At 38.6% G+C, this 17084-nt stretch overlaps 1 protein-coding gene across 1 annotated transcript in view; it reads right to left on the bottom strand.

Moving 5' to 3' along the window:
- Nucleotides 1–17084, bottom strand: part of ANO4 (anoctamin 4) — a gene marked incomplete at both ends in the record, with an annotated part of 446527 nt that overhangs the window by 500 nt on the left and 428943 nt on the right. Inside the window, one exon of the mRNA XM_082666182.1 lies at nucleotides 1225–1330. Within this exon, the coding sequence (XP_082522308.1) occupies nucleotides 1225–1330 (106 nt within the window). The remainder of the gene's footprint in view (nucleotides 1–1224; nucleotides 1331–17084) is intronic.

Below are 17084 nucleotides of genomic sequence, written 5' to 3'. Positions count from 1 at the left end.
AGCTCTACTTTTACCACTTAAGAGCTATCTGTTTACCTGAGGATAAGTCACTCTGAGCCTCAGTTTCCTCATCCACAAAATGGGTGTTATTATGAAAATTTTAAGAAAATATTTTGAAATGCTTCACAGATTGTGAAATACTTTATTGCAGTGGTCTGGAACCAAAACCACAATATCTCCACTGAATAGGAAACTTCTAGTCTGAGCCAAGAGGCAGCCTTTACTTGTATTAATCTGGCTTTAATATAAGTATGTAACAAGAGAGATGAAAGTTCCATTTATGGGTATAGTTATGGGAATGCAAACTATTTTTAGTAGCACTTTTCTTAAAGACTACAAGAAAATAGATGGTGTATTTTTATTGACACATAATACAGGCAATTACTAGGCAGATTATACTTTATAAGTAATGTCATGATGATGCATAACCAGAGGCTACCACTTGTAACACTCAGTGCAGTGTTTTCCAAACATTGTCCTTAAACATCAGAAGCAGTTTGGAGGGCTGTGAAAAACAAATTGCAGACATAATGTATCAGAATCTCTGGGAGTGGGGATGGAAAAACTGCAATTTTCCTGAATTTTAAGAACAGCAGCCCTAGAATATTAAACTTAGGACCAATGGGACTTCCCTGGTGGTCCAGTGGTAAAGAATCCACCTTCCAATGCAGGGAACGTGGGTTCGATCCCTGGCTGGGGAACTAAGACCCCACATGCCGTGGGGCAACTAATCCTGTACGCCACAACTACTGAGCTCGCACACCTCAACTAGAGAGCCCGCGTGCCACAAACTACAGAGCTCATGTGCTCTGGAGCCCGTGTGCCAGAACTAGAGAGAAGCCCGTGCACAGCAACGAAGAGCCCGCACGCTGCAACAAAAGATCCCGCATGCCTCAACAAAGATCATGCGTGCCACAACTAAGACCAGACACAGCCATAAAAATAAAATAAATAAATAAATTTAAAAAAACTAAAAAAATAAATTTAGGACCAATGATTCCTGACTTATTCTTTAACAGTCAACCCTGGACTTTCAAATATTTCTTAGAAAATTCAAGTACTTTAAGGAGAAGAAAAAGAAGAGAAAGAGATGACATAGTATTACTTATCCTGCTTCTGGACGTAAATAATCATATTGAAAGTTCTCATAACTTACATTCATTCATTACTTCTAGTTACTTCATTATGTCAAAGGAAATAAAGGAGTTGGTTGAGAAAACTTACCTCGAACACAATGATAAAAGCCAGTCGGGCTGCTAAGACATGCCAGAACTGCAGTGTGTAGCCGTAGGGCACCAGTGAATGAGGAGGGTCACGGTAGTCTCGGTATCTATAAACACACAGGAGAGTGTTACATTCCAAACTATGATTTTCCTGACTCCCAAATCTCTTCCATCCCCACTATGTAGTCCTCATTCACGGGAGAAAAGTATACAAAGTTTCTGTATACTAGACATGTGTTGTTTTGCTTGTCCAGCATCTCTTCTGGTAAAAGAATCTCTCTTCTTCTCCGAAGAATTATCCGTGTGGGCTGGGCAGAGTTCTCCCCCTCGCTGACCCCAGCTGAGAAGATGAGCCAGACCTGATCAGTAAGACTCATCACCAGATCTTCTGCTAGAATGATTATTTAGTGAATTATCACAAAGCCCACAGAAGGTAAAAGCCTGGCATCACAAACTGTGTGAAGTGAGCCTGCTTGAACAAAAAGCAGAGCCAGCAGAAAGGTGGTCTCTTGCTGACACTGCTGGAGGCTTGGGATCTAGTCATTACTAACGTAATATCACCCCTCCAACCTGCTGGTTACCTGAACCAATGCATTTCTTTTTAAGTCAGTTTATACTGGATTTCTGCCACTTGCCACTAGAGTCCTTCCTAAAATATGCTCCAGCTGTAACTTCTGAGTAAGCATCAACTTCCACAGATGTCTGTTATCTACTAGGTGCCAAGCACTAGCCTAGGAACTTAGATCCATGAGGCTCCATTTTATCCTTACCGTATCATTACTATTCTCAGGTGGGAAGACTGAGAAGTGACTCTCAACGTCATACAGTGTTCATGTGTTTTGAATGTTCTTTTCATTCGCTCCAGAAATGTGAGAAGATATGGAAATATTGGTTATTACAACAGTTCTGTGTAGACATACTAAATTTCCCTTGTCCGAATAAAAACTATGATTGTCCAGGCACCTAACCTTAAGGCCGGCACTAATTTGCATATGAGAATACAGGATAATTTCTATGCAGGGCATCCTTGAAAATATCAAGGACTACAAAAATATGAGCTGTGACCATTATCATCAATATCATCATCTTAATTAGTGTCTATGGAATATAATAGTAATGTATCATGATTATTTTGCCAGTAACATGATATTTATGATGAGTACTTGGTGTTGAAATTAAGAATGAATCTGTTTTTCTTTGTCTGACTTACTTCACTAAGCATAATACCCTTCAGGTCCATCCATGTTGTTGCAAATGGCAAAATTTAATTCTTTTTTATGGCTGAGTAATATTCCATTGCGTGTGTGTATATACACATATATCTATATATCACATTTCCTTTATCCATCCATTGATGGATACTCAGATTGCTTCTATACTTTGGCTATTGTATATAATGCTGCTATGAACATTGGGATGCATATATCTTTTCTAATTAGTGTTTTCATTTTCTTCGAATATATACCCATATGCTTAGTGAAGTAAGTCAGACAAAGGCAAATACTGTATGTTTCTGCTTACATGTGGAATCTAAAAAGTAAAACAAATAATGTAACAAAATAGACTCATAGATACAGAGAACAAACTAGTGGTTACCTGTGGCGAGAGGACTGGGGGAGGGCCAAGATAGGGGAGGGGATTAAGAGGTACAAACTACTAGGTATAAAATAAATAATATACAAAGATGTAACATACTGCACAGGGATTATTACCAATATTTTATAATAACTAATTGGAGTATAATCTATGAAGATATCAAATCACTATGTTGTACACCTGAAACTAATACAAAGTTGGAAATCAACCATACTTAAAAAAAAAAGTGAATGTTAGTGCCTTCAAACTGTTGGTTCTCCCTATGATGATAAGGATTAGATAATCATTGAAAACACTCATTCTAACATATTGTTACATAATCTGCTCCTGTCATAGGTCCAATAAACAACGCCTGAAATTTTAGGAAGAATAATTTTATTCAGGACTAAAAGTTTGCATAGACTATTCTAACCTTCTTTTACTTTTTGCAGAGAACAGGTAGTCAAGAACCAGGAATTGTGTTTTCCAGTTAAGATAACATGTAATTCCTTTATTTGTCTTTAGCTACCTATATTTCAAATATAGTCCAAGTAAATATTCTAGACGGAAAAGGAGCAGTATGCTTTTTATTATACACATGGTTAATTATCAGACAAAAGTATACATAAAAGGAGGGAACCTGATTGCTTCAAGAGTCACCATCATTGGGGCTTCCCTGGTGGCAGAGTGGTTAAGAATCTGCCTGCCAATGCAGGGGACATGGGTTCAAGCCCTGGTCCGGGAAGATCCCATGTGCTGCGGAGCAACTAAGCCCATGTGCCACAACTACTGACCCTGTGCTCTAGAGCCGGTGAGCCACAACTCCTGAAGCCCATGCACCTAGAGCCCGTGCTCCGCAACAAGAGAAGCCACCGCAATGAGAAGCCCGCGTACCACAACGAAGAGTAGCCCCTGCTCGCCCCAGCTAGAGAAAGCCCACATGCAGCAACGAAGACCCAACACAGCCAAAAATAAAAACAAATTAATTAATTAATTAAAAAAAAGAGTCACCATCATTGACTCCTTCAACTTTCTACACAATAGTGTTCATTAGAAAAGTGAAGTTCTTTTCAGGACCCACTGGTCCCTTTCCTATTTATGCTCTTCTCTGCTCTTGACTTTCGCCCTTTGTTTTGCCTGCTCCATCTCCTAGCTTCTCAGATCTTGTTTGGCTTTTAATTTGAAGAATTTTGACAAATCTCTTCCTCCTCAGATACCTTCTAAATTCACTGGGTGGAAAATCATAGTTTTTCCTTGATCTTGCAGACCATTTTCCTTGACCATTTCCAAAAAATACGATTCAGATGTGTCATTCTTAAAATTTATGCTGTAAACTCATAGCAAATAAATGAATTCCTTTATTCAGCATAGCTGAATAAACTAGTATACATCAAATATAAACAGCCATTAAATTTAAGTATGAAAACTAGAAAGTTGAAATACTTTTATCACTCAACGAGAGTAGATTATCAAACACAATGACCATTTGTAAAACTGTACACATACGATATGCAAAAGGTAAAGGGTTTTGAGTGGTGGTTTTAAATGTTAATTTATGTTTTTTTAGTATTTTAAAAATATTCTTTACATGTGCTTTTTAATATTTAGGAAACACTCATGGCTATGGTAAGTTGGCAACGTTTTAGATAATTTCTATGTAGGGATCACGTTGTTGAGAATATGCATCTATTTGTTCAGCCTGTGTGTCATACACATCCATTTGTGATCTGTCACAGAGTTCTGCTAACCTGTACTCAGAGGAACACAACGCATCTACATTGGCACTTAGGTTCTGAGAACGAGAATCAGAAGTTGTGAAATTCTTAGGAAATTTGTTTTCAGAAGCAGCAGGTTTCTGGCTTCCTACTCTCTTAAGCCATTGTACCATAAAGTCAAGTTTCTCTCTAGAAAATTTCCTATTGCTACCCTAAGGGAATTAAAACTCAGTGGTGCCAATGAGTTTGTCATTTGCTTTGCTGCTGGCAGCTGTCTCCAGAATTATGTGCTGGAAAGTACACTGGAACCATGTTTGGGGTTTGCCTGACTAATAATGATCTTGGGTAATTCATGAAGTGTCGCTGGACATCAGTTTTCCCTATCAACAAACTTAGGGTGTGTCCCACCCTGCTCTAAAATTTTGGACTCACTCTTTTCTTCTATGAGCTTGCAGATGACTCCTGTAAGTGGAGCTCTCAGTTCACACTGCAGTCTACCCCTGGTCTCTTGGCCTTTTCCACTCAGCAGTGGTTTTGGTGAGGGCCGTGCTCAGATGTCATTTGTACCCCGTGTTTCTGTTTTTGATGCAGTCTAATTTTTTTGCAAAATGATCGGCAGCGTGTTCTCTGGCACTTGTACAAAGAAAACACTTCCCTGCCCTTCTGTAGAAACAGCCAGGACACCAAGCCTTAAGATAATCAATCAGTTTCACTCTTCTGATCTTTTAGCCTAGTACCTTCCAAGATACAATGTAGCCCAGTGGTGTTAATGTTGGGACGATTTTTCCAAGTGAGTCAGAACTGTTTTCAGAAAGAAAAACTTTAAATTTCTTGGCTTCAATTTTACATGTGGGAAAGGCGGGGTGTTCCCTTTTGGCGTAAGTTAGTGAATTCTCTATAGCTGCTTTTATTTCTCAGGAAATGGATGATTGGCTTGCAAACATTATTTTTCTAGCACCAGGTATATTCTAGCACCAGTTAATTCATTCCCATTTTTTTAAACTGTGAAAATAAAAACATATGTACATTTCAAAGAATGATAAGTGAACCTCATCCAAGTTAAGCCACAGAACACGGTCAGTGGCTTAGAAATGCCTCACTGGCAAAGCCAGACACCCCGAGAGGTGATGACTATTGTAATTTTCTGCTTCTCTTTATAACTATGCTACTTATGCAAGTGTTCCTAAATAAAACAGTGCTTGGTTTTATCTGCTTTGAATTCTATATAAATGGAATCATACTGTATGTTTTATTTTGTGAGTACATTTTTATTGCACAATTTATTTTTGAGTTCTCATTTCTATTCCATTTTCTATTTTTATGTTAAACACCACACTGATATAATTATTATGATTTTATACTATATCTAATGTAAGGTAAATATCCACCTTGTTATTCTTCAAAAATATCTTGACAGTTCTTCATCCTTTGCATTTCTTTATAACATTATTTTGGCCCTCTGTTGCACAAAATTGGACTAATCACAATTCTTAGTTTTTATAACTAATCTTATGGGTCCATTCATGTTCTTCTTTTCTGCAATTTTTATGTATATGTATTTAATAGTTTAATAACATAATGAACGATCATAAATCCTCCATGCAACCCGAGAATTAAAATATTACCGGGAACTTATATCCGCCTCTGGGCTCCTCCTTCATCTCATCTCTTTGCTTCCCTTATCCTGAACTTCATTTTTATCATTAACATATTTTTGTTATGTATATTCATTTGTCTGAATATGATATTGTTCAGTTTTGTTTGTCTTGAACTCTCTAGAAAGGATGCTATATGGTACGCAGCCTTCTGAGACTTGCTTTTTTTTTTTTTTTTTTTTTAGCATTGTGCTACTAAGATTTATCTGTGCTGTTGCATGTGGCCATTGCTGTACAACAGACGCTAGTATGACTATATTGTGGTTTTATGTAGTGTATATTTCGATTTATACTCACAAGCTGGTCATTTCTCTATTTCCTTTCAAATTCCCTAACCATGTAAAGCTTTAAAAAACAAACTGTTAAGTCTACCCAGTTCAGCAAATGCCCTTTGGGTAAAAGTTGGTTGCAGTGCTCTACATAGTACTCTGGATTCTGCTTTTATTTATTATTAAAAAAACTTGTTTTCTTGTGATGAGAACTTTTAAGATCTACTTCCTTAGCAACTTTTTAAAAATTGAAGTATAGTCAATTTACAATATCGTGTTAGTTTCAGGTTTACAGCACAGCAGTTCAGAATATATATATGTATACTCTTCCTCAGATTTTGTAATAATCCTTATAGGTTATTATGAAATATTGAGTATAGTTCCCTGTGCCATACAGTAGGTCCTTATTGGTTATCTATTTTATATATAGTAGTGAGTATATGTTAATCCCAATCTCCTAATTTATCCCTCACCCACCCCCCTTTCCCCCTTTGGTAACCATAAGTTTTCTTATGTAAGTTGTTTTCTATGTCTGTGAGTCTGTGAGTCTATAAGTTGTTTTCTATGTCTGTGAGTCTCTGTTTTGGAAATAAGATCATTTGTATCTTTTTTTTTTAAGATTCCAAATTTAAATGGTATCATATGATATTTCTTTCTCTATCTCGCTTACTTCACTTAGTATGATAAGCTGTAGGTCCACCCATGTTGCTGCAAATGGCATTATTTCATTATTTTTAATGGCTGAGTAATATTCCATTGTATATATGTACCACATCTTCTTTATCCATTCCTCTGTTGATGGACATTTAGGTTGCTTCCAGGCCTTGGCTATTGTAAATACTGCTGCAATGAACATTGGGGTGCGTGTATCTTTCCAAATTATGGTTTTCTCCAGATATATGCCCAGGATTGTGATTGCAGGATCTATGGTAGCTCTACTTTTAGTTTTTTAAGCAACCTCCATACTGTTCTCAATAGTCACTGTACCAATTTACATTCCCACCAACAGTGTAGGAGAGTTCCCGTTTCTCCACACCCTCTCCAGCATTTATTTAGACTTTTTGATGATGCCCATTCAGACTGGTGTGAGGCAATACCTCATTATAGTTTTGATTTGAATTCTCTAATAATTAGTGATTTCAAGCAGTTTTTCATGTGCCTTTTGGCCATCTGTATCTCTTCTTTGGAGAAATGTCTATATCTTCTGTTCATTTTTTGATTGGGTTGTTTTTTTGATATAGAGCTCTATGAGCTGTTTGTATAGTTTGGAAATTAATCCCTTCTCAGTAGCATCATTTGAAAATATTTTCTCCCATTTGTAGGTTGTCTTTTCATTTTGTTGATGGTTTCCATTGCTGTGCAAAAGCTTTTAAGTTTAATTAGGTACAATTTGTTTATTTTTGTTTTTATTTCCATTACTCTAGGAGATGGATCCAAAAAGATATTGTGGCGATTTATGTCAAAGAGTGTCCTGCCTGTGTTTTCCTCTAGGAGTTTCATCCTATCTGGTCTTACATTTAGGTCTTTAAGCCATTTTGAGTTTATTTTTGTGTATGGTGTTAGGGAGTGTTCTAATTTCATTCTTTTACATGTAGCTGTCCAATTTTCACAGAAACACTTATTGAAGAGACTGTCTTTCCTCTATTGTATATTCTTACCTCCTTTGTTGTAGATTAATTGACCATAGGTGTATGGGTTTATTTCTGGGCTTTCTATCCTGTTCCATCTATTTCCGTTTTTGTGCCAGTACCATACTGTTTTGATTACTGTAGCTTTGTAATATAGTCTGAAGTCAGGGAGCCTGATTCTTCCAGCTCTGTTTTTCTTTCTCAATTGCTTTGGCTATTTGGGGTCTTTTTTGCCTCCATACAAATTTTAAGATTTTTTTTTTTACATCTTTATTGGAGTATAATTGCTTTACAATGGTGTGGTAATTTCTGCCTTATAAAAAAGTGAATCAGTTATACATATACATATGTTCCCATATCTCCTCCCTCTTGCATCTCCCTCCCTCCCACACTCCCTATCCCACCCATCCAGGTGGTCACAAAGCACCAAGCTGATCTCCCTGTGCTATGCGGCTGCTTCCCACTAGCTATCTGTTTTATATTTGGTAGTGTGTATATGTCCATGCCACTCTCTCACTTTGTCACAGCTTACCCTTCCCCCTCCCCATATCCTCAAGTCCATTCTCTAGTAGGTCTGTGTCTTTATTCCCGTCTTACCCCTAGGTTCTTCATGACATTTTTTCCCTTATATTCCATATATATGTGTTAGCATACGGTATTTGTCTCTTTCTGGCTTACTTCACTCTGTATGACAGACTCTAGGTCCATCCACCTCACTACAAATAACTCAATTTCGTTTCTTTTTATGGCTGAGTAATATTCCATTGTATATATGTGCCACATCTTCTTTATCCATTCATCCAGTGATGGACACTTAGGTTGTTTCCATCTCCGGGCTATTGTAAATAGAGCTGCAATGAACATTTTGGTACATGACTCTTTTTGAATTATGGTTTTCTCAGGGTATATGCCCAGTAGTGGGATTGCTGGGTCATATGGTAGTTCTATTTGTAGTTTTATAAGGAACCTCCATACTGTTCTCCACAGGGGCTGTACCAATTCACATTCCCACCAGCAGTGCAAGAGTGTTCCCTTTTCTCCACACCCTCTCCAGCATTTATTGTTTCTAGATTTTTTGATGATGGCCATTCTGACTGGTGTGAGATGATATCTCATTGTAGTTTTGATTTGCATTTCTCTAATGATTAATGATGTTGAGCATTCTTTCATGTGTTTGTTGACAATCTGTATATCTTCCTTGGAGAAATGTCTATTTAGATCTTCTGCCCATTTTTGGATTGGGTTGTTTCTTTTTTGTTATTGAGCTGCATGAGCTGCTTATAAAATGTGGAGATTAATCCTTTGTCAGTTGCTTCGTTTGCAAATATTTTCTCCCATTCTGAGGGTTGTCTTTTTGTCTTGTTTATGGTTTCCTTTGCTGTGCAATAGCTTTGAAGTTTCATTAGGTCCCATTTGTTTACTTTTGTTTTTATTTCCATTTCTCTAGGAGGTGGGTCAAAATGGATCTTGCTGTGATTAATGTCATAGAGTGTTCTGCCTATGTTTTCCTCTAAGAGTTTGATAGTTTCTGAGGGCCTTACATTTAGGTCTTTAATCCATTTTGAGCTTATTTTTGTATATGGTGTTAGGGAGTGATCTAATCTCATACTTTTACATGTAACTGTCCAGTTTTCCCAGCACCAATTATTGAAGAGGCTGTCCTTTCTCCACTGTACATTCCTGCCTCCTTTATCAAAGATAAGGTGACCATATGTCCATGGGTTTATCTCTGGGCTTTCAACATTTGTTGCACTGGTAAATGGGAGTGCTTCCTTAATTTCTCTTTCATATTTTTCATCATTAGTGTATAGGAATGCAAGAGAATTCTGTGCCTTAATTTTGTATCCTGCTACTTTACCAAATTCATTGATTAGCTCTAGGAGTTTTCTGGTAGCATCTTTAGGATTCTCTGTGTATAGTATCATGTCATCTGCAAACAGTGACAGCTTTACTTCTTCTTTTCCAATTTGGATTCCTTTTATGTCCTTTTCTTCTCTGATTGCTGTGGTTAAACTTCCAAAACTATGTTGAATAAGAGAGGTGAGAATGGGCAACCTTGTCTTGTTCCTTACCTTAGTGGAAATGCTTTCAGTTTTTCACCATTGAGGATGATGTTGGCTGTGGGTTTGTCATATATGGCCTTTATTATGTTGAGGAAATTTCCCTCTATGCCTACTTTCTGCAGGGTTTTTTTCATAAATGGGTGTTGAATTTTGTCAAAAGCTTTCTCTGCATCTATTGAGATGATCATATGGTTTTTCTCCTTCAATTTGTTAATATAGTGTATCAATGTTGATTGATTTGCGTATATTGAAGAATCCTTGCATTCTTGGAATAAACCCCACTTGACCATGGTGTGTGATCCTTTTAATGTGCTGTTGGATTCTGTTTGCTAGTATTTTGTTGAGGATTTTTGCATCTATGTTCATCAGTGATATTGGCCTGTAGTTTTCTTTCTTTGTGACATCCTTGTCTGGTTTCGGTATCAGGGTGATGGTGGCCTCGTAGAATGAGTTTGGGTGTGTTCCTCCCTCTGCTATATTTTGGAAGAGTTTGAGAAGGATAGGTGTTAGCTCTTCTCTAAATGTTTGATAGAATTCGCCAGTGAATCCATCTGGTCCTGGGCTTTTGTTTGTTGGAAGATTTTTAATCACAGTTTCAATTTCAGTGCTTGTGATTGGTCTGTTCATATTTTCTATTTCTTCCTGATTCAGTCTTGGCAGGTTGTGCATTTCTAAGAATTTGTCCATTTCTTCCAGGTTGTCCATGTTATTGGCATAGAGTTGCTTGTAGTAATCTCTCATGATCTTTTGTATTTCTGCAGTGTCAGTTGTTACTTCTCCTTTTTCATTTCTAATTCTATTGATTTGAGTCTTCTCCCTTTTTTTCTTGATGAGTCTGGCTAATGGTTTATCAATTTTGTTTATCTTCTCAAAGAACCAGCTTTTAGTTTTATTGATCTTTGCTATAGTTTCCTTCATTTCTTTTTCATTTATTTCTGATCTGATCTTTATGATTTCTTTCCTTCTGCTAACTTTGTGTTTTTTTTGTTCTTCTTTCTCTAATTGCTTTAGGTGCAAGGTTAGGTTGTTTATTCGAGATGTTTCCTGTTTCTTAAGGAAGGATTGTATTGCTATAAACTTCCCTCTTAGAACTGCTTTTGCTGCATCCCATAGGTTTTGGGTTGTCGTGTCTCCATTGTCATTTGTTTCTAGGTATTTTTTTATTTCCTCTTTGATTTCTTCAGTGATCACTTTGTTATTAAGTAGTGTATTGTTTTGCCTCCATGTGTTTGTATTTTTTACAGATCTTTTCCTGTAATTGACATCTAATCTCATAGCGTTGTGTTTGGAAAAGATACTTGATACAATTTCAATTTTCTTAAATTTACCAAGGCTTGATTTGTGACCCAGGATATGATCTATCCTGGAGGATGTTCCATGAGCACTTGAGGAGAAAGTGTAATCTGTTTTCTTTGGATAGATTGTCCTTTTAATATCAATTAAGTCCATCTTGTTTAATGTGTCATTTAAAGTTTGTGTTTCCTTATTTATTTTCATTTTGGATGGTCTGTCCATTGGTGAAATGGTGTGTTAAAATTCCCTGCTATGATTGTGTTACTGTCAATTTCCCCTTTTATGGCTGTTAGCATTTGCCTTATGTATTGAGATGCTCCTGTGTTGGGTGCATAAATATTTACAATTGTTATATCTTCTTCTTGGATCGATCCCTTGATCATTATGTAGTGTCCTTCTTTGTCTCTTCTAATAGTCTTTACTTTAAAGTCTATTTTGTGTGATATGAGAATTGCTACTCCAGCGTTCTTTTGATTTCCATTTGCATGGAATATCTTTTTCCATCCCCTTTCAGTCTGTATGTGTCTCTAGGTCTGAAGTGGGTCTCTTGTAGACAGCATATATATGGGTCTTGCTTTTGTATCCATTCAGCCAATCTGTGTCTTTTGGTGGAAGCATTTAATCCATTTACATTTAAGGTAATTATATATATGTATGTTTCTATTCCCATTTTCTTAATTGTTCTGCGTTCATTATTGTAGGTCTTTTCCTTCTCCTGTGTTTCTTGACTAGAGAAGTTCCTTTAGCATTTGTTGTAAAGCTGGTTTGGTGGTGCTGAACTCTCTCAGCTTTTGCTTGTCTGTAAAGGTTTTAATTTCTCCATCAAATCTGAATGAGATCCTTGCTGGGTAGAGTAATCTTGGTTGTAGGTTTCTCTCCTTCATCACTTTAAATATGTCCTGCCACTCCCTTCTGGCTTGCAGAGTTTCTGCTGAAAGATCAACTGTTAACCTTATGGAGATTCCCTTGTGTGTTATTTTTCCCTTGCTGCTTTTAATATGTTTTATTTGTATTTAATTTTTGACAGTTTGATTAATATGTGTCTTGGCAAGTTTCTCCTTGGATTTATCCTGTATGGGACTCTCTGTGCTTCCTGAATTTGATTAACTATTTCCTTTCCCATATTAGGGAAGTTTTCAACTATAATCTCTTCAAATATTTTCTCAGTCCCTTTCTTTTTCTCTTCTTCTTCTGGAACCCCTATAATTCGAATGTTGGTGCGCTTAATGTTGTCCCAGAGGTCTCTGAGGCTGTCCTCAGTTCTTTTCATTCTTTTTTCTTTATTCTACTCTGCAGTAATTTCCACTATTTTATCTTCCAGGTCACTTATTCGTTCTTCTGCCTCAGTTATTCTGCTATTGATCCCAACTAGAGTATTTTTTTTTAATTTATTTATTTTGTTTTGGCTGCATTGGGTCTTAGTTGCGGCGAGTGGGGCTTCTCATCGTTGCAGTGCGTGGGCTCTAAGCGCGCGGGCTTCAGTAGTTATGACACGCAGGCTCAGTAGTTGTGGCACCTGGGCTTAGTTGCTCCACAGCATGTGGGATCTTCCCAGACCAGAGATTGAACCTGTGTCTGCTGCATTGGCAGGCAGACTCTTATCCACTGCGCCACCAGGGAAGCCCCCAACTAGAGTATTTTTAATTTCATTTATTGTGTTGTTTATCATTGCTTGTTTCATCTTTAGTTCTTCTAGGTCCTTGTTAAATGTTTCTTGCATTTTCTCTAATTCCGAGATTTTGGATCATCTTTACTATCATTATTCTGAATTCTTTTTCAGGTAGACTGCCTATTTCCTTTTCATTTGTTAGGTCTGGTGGGTTTTCATCTTGATCCTTCATCTCTGCGTGTTTTTCTGTCTTCTCATTTTGCTTATCTTACTGTGTTTGGAGTCTCCTTTTTGCAGGCTGCAGGTTTGTAGTTCCCGTTGTTTTTGGTGTCTGTCCCCATTGGCTAAAGTTGGTTCAGTGGGTTGTGTAGGCTTCCTGGTGGAGGGGACTAGTGCCTGTGTTCTGGTGGATGAGGCTGGATCTTGTCTTTCTGGTGGGCAGGTCCTTGTCTGGTGGTGTGTTTTGAGGTTTCTGTGGACTTATGATTTTAGGCAGCCTCTCTGCTAATGGGTGGGGTTGTGTTCCTGTCTTGCTAGTTGTTTGGCACAGAGTGTCCAGCACTGTAGCCTGCTGGTCGTTGAGTGAAGCTGGGTGCTGGTGTTGAGATGGAGATCTGTGGGAGATTTTCGCTGTTTGATATTATGTGGAGCTTGGAGGTGTCTTGTGGAGCAGTGTCCTGAAGTTGGCTCTCCCACCTCAGAGGCACAGCACTGACTCCTGGCTGCAGCACCAAGATTCTTTCATGCACACAGCTCAGAATAAAAGGGGGAAAAAGTAGAAAGAAAGAAAGAGGATAAAATAAAGTAAAATAATGTAAGATAAAATAAAGTTATTAAAATAAAAAATAATTATTAAGAAAAATGTTTTAAGAAAACAAAGAACGGATGGATAGAACCCTAGGACAAATGGTGAAAGCAAAGCTATACAGACAAAATCTCACACAGAAGCATACACATACACACTCACAAAAAGAGGAAAATGGGAAAAAATAATAAATCTTGCTCTCAAAGTCCACCTCCTCAATTTGGGATGATTCGTTGTCTATTCATGTATTCCACAGATGCAGGGTACATCAAGTTGATTGTGGAGCTTTAATCCGCTGCTTCTGAGGCTGCTGGGAGAGATTTCCCTTTCTCTTCTTTGTTTGCACAGCTCCTGGGGCTCAGCTTTGGATTTGGCCCCACCTCTGCGTGTAGGTAGCCGGAGGGCGTCTGTTCTTTGCTCAGACAGGACGGCGTTAAAGGAACAGCTGCTTAGGGGGTTCTGGCTTACTCAGCCTGGGGGAAGGGAGGGGTACGGATGCGGGGTGAGCCTGCGGCGGCTGACGCCAGCATGATGTTGCACCAGCCTGAGGCGCGCTGTGCGCTCTCCCGGGGAAGTTGTCCCTGGATCCTGGGACCCTGGCAGTGGCGGGCTGCACAGGCTCCCCAGAATGGGGGTGTGGATAGTGACCTGTGCTCGCACACAGGCTTCTTGGTGGCGGAAGCAGCAGCCTTGGCGTCTCATGCCCGTCTCTGGGGTCCGTGCTTTTAGCCGCGGCTCGCGCCTATCTCTGGAGCTCCTGTAAGCAGCACTCTTAATCCCCTCTCCTTGCGCACCAGGAAACAAAGAGGGAAGAAAAAGTCTCTTGCCTCTTCGGCAGGTCCACACTTCTCCCCAGACTCCCTCCCGGCTAGCCGTGGTGCAACAACCCCCTGCAGACTGTGTTCACGCCGCCATCCCAGTCCTCTCCCTGCGCTCCGACCAAAGCCGAGCCTCAGCTCCCAGCCCCACCTGCCCCGGCGGGTGAGCAGACAAGCCTCTCGGGCTGGTGAGTGCCAGTCGGCACCGATCCTCTGTGCGGGAATCTCACTGTTTTGCCTTCCACACCCCTGATGCTGCACTCTCCTCCACGGATCCGAAGCTTTCCCCCTCCGCCACCCACAGTCTCTGCCCGCAAAGGGGCTTCCTAGTGTGTGGAAACCTTTCCTCCTTCACATCTCCCTCCCACTGGTGCAGGTCGTGTCCCTGTTCTTTTGTCTCTGTTTGTTCTTTTTTCTTTTGCCCTACCCAGGTACGTGGGGGAGTTTCTTGCCTTTTGGGAAGTCTGAGGTCTTCTGCCAGCGTTCAGTAGGTGTTCTGTAGGAGTTGTTCCACGTGTAGATGTATTTCTGGTGTATCTGTGGGGAGGAAGGTGATCTCTGCGTCTTACTCTTCCGCCATCTTCCCCCTCCTCAAATTTTAAGGTTTTTGTTCTAGTTCTGTAAAAAATGCCATTGGTAATTTGATAGGGATTGCATTGAATCTGTAGATTGATTGCTTTGGGTAGTGTAGTCATTTTCACAATATTGAGTCTTCCAATCCAAGAACATCGTATGTCTCTCCATCTGTTTGTGTCACCTTTAATTTCTTTCATCAGTGTCTTATTGTTTTCTGAGTACACGTCTTTTACCTCCTTAGGTAGGTTTACACCTAGGTATTTTATTCTTTTTGTTGCAGTGGTGAATGGGATTCTTTCCTTAATTTCTCTTTCTGATCTTTCGTTGTTAGTGTATAGGAATGCAAGAGATTTCGGTGCATTACTTTCGCATCCTGCAACTTTACCAAATTCATTGATGAGCTCTAGTAGTTTTCTGGTGGCATATTTAGGATTTTCTATGTATAGTATCATGTCATCTGCAAACAGTGACAGTTTTACTTCTTTTCCAATTTGCATTTCTTTTCTTTCTTTTTCTTCTCTGATTGCTGTGGCTAGGACTTCCAAAACTATCTTGAATAATAGTGGTGACAGTGGACATCCTTGTCTTGTTCCTGACCTTAGAGGAAATGCTTTCAGTTTTTCACCATTGAGAATGATGTTTGCTGTGGGTTTGTCGTATATGGCCTTTATTATGTTGAGGTAGGTTCCCTCTGTGCCCACTTTCTGGAGAGTTTTTATCATAAATGGGTGTTGAATTTTGTCAAAAGCTTTTTCTGCATCTATTGAGATGATCATATGGTTTTTATTCTTCAATTTGTTAATATGGTGTATCACACTGATTGACTTGCATATACTGAAGACTCCTTGCATCCCTGAGAGAAATCCCACATGATTCTGGTGTATGATCTTTTTAATGTGTTGTTGGATTCTGTTTGCTAGTAGTTTGTTGAGGACTTTTGCATCTATATTCATCAGTGGTAGTGGTCTGCAATTTTCTTTTTTGTAATATCTTTGTCTGGTGTTGGTATCAGGGTGATGGTGTCCTCATAGAATGAGTTTGGGAATGTTCCTTCCTCTCCAGTTTTTTGGAAGAGTTTGAGAAGGATGGGTGTTAGCTCTTCTCTAAATGTTTGATAGAATTCAGCTGTGAAGCCATCTGGTCCTGGGCTTTTGTTTGTTGGAAGATTTTTAATCACAGTTTCAATTTCATTACTTGTGATTGGTCTGTTCAAATTTTCTATTTCTTCCTGGTTCAGTCTTGGAAGGTTATACCTTTCTAAGAAATTGTCCATTTCTTCCAGGTTGTCCATTTTTGGGGCATAGAGTTGCTTGTAGTAGTCTCATGTGATGCTTTGTATTTCTGCAGTGCCTGTTTAACTTCTCCTTTTTCATTTCTAATTTTATTGATTTGAGTCCTCTCCCTCTTTTTCTTGATAAGTCTGGCTAAATGTTTATCAATTTTGTTTATCTTCTCAAAGAACCAGCTTTTAGTATTATTGATCTTTGCTATTGTTTTCTTTGTTTCTGTATCATTTATTTCTGCTCTGATCTTTATGATTTCTTTCCTTCTACTAACTTTGGGTCTTGTTTGTTCTTCCTCTAGTTCCTTTAGATGTAAGGTTAGATTGTTTATTTGAGATTTTTCTTGTTTCTTGAGGTAGGATAGGTAGGATTTTATTGCTATAAACTTCCCTCTTAGAACTGCTTTTGCTGCATCACACAGGTTTTGGATCATTGTGTTTTCGTTGTCATTTGTCTCTAGGTATTTTTTGATTTCCTCTCTGATTTCTTTAGTGATCTCTTGGTTATTTAGTAATGTATTGTTTAGCCTCCATATGTTTGTGTTTTTTACCTTTTTTTCCTCTGTAATTTAT

The sequence above is a fragment of the Grampus griseus genome (genome assembly GCF_964374135.1).
Source record: "Grampus griseus genome assembly, chromosome: 11".
In the NCBI taxonomy this organism is placed as follows: Eukaryota; Metazoa; Chordata; class Mammalia; order Artiodactyla; family Delphinidae; genus Grampus; species Grampus griseus.
Note: the sequence above shows the minus strand (reverse complement) of the source record. Positions and strands in the feature narration are given on the sequence as shown.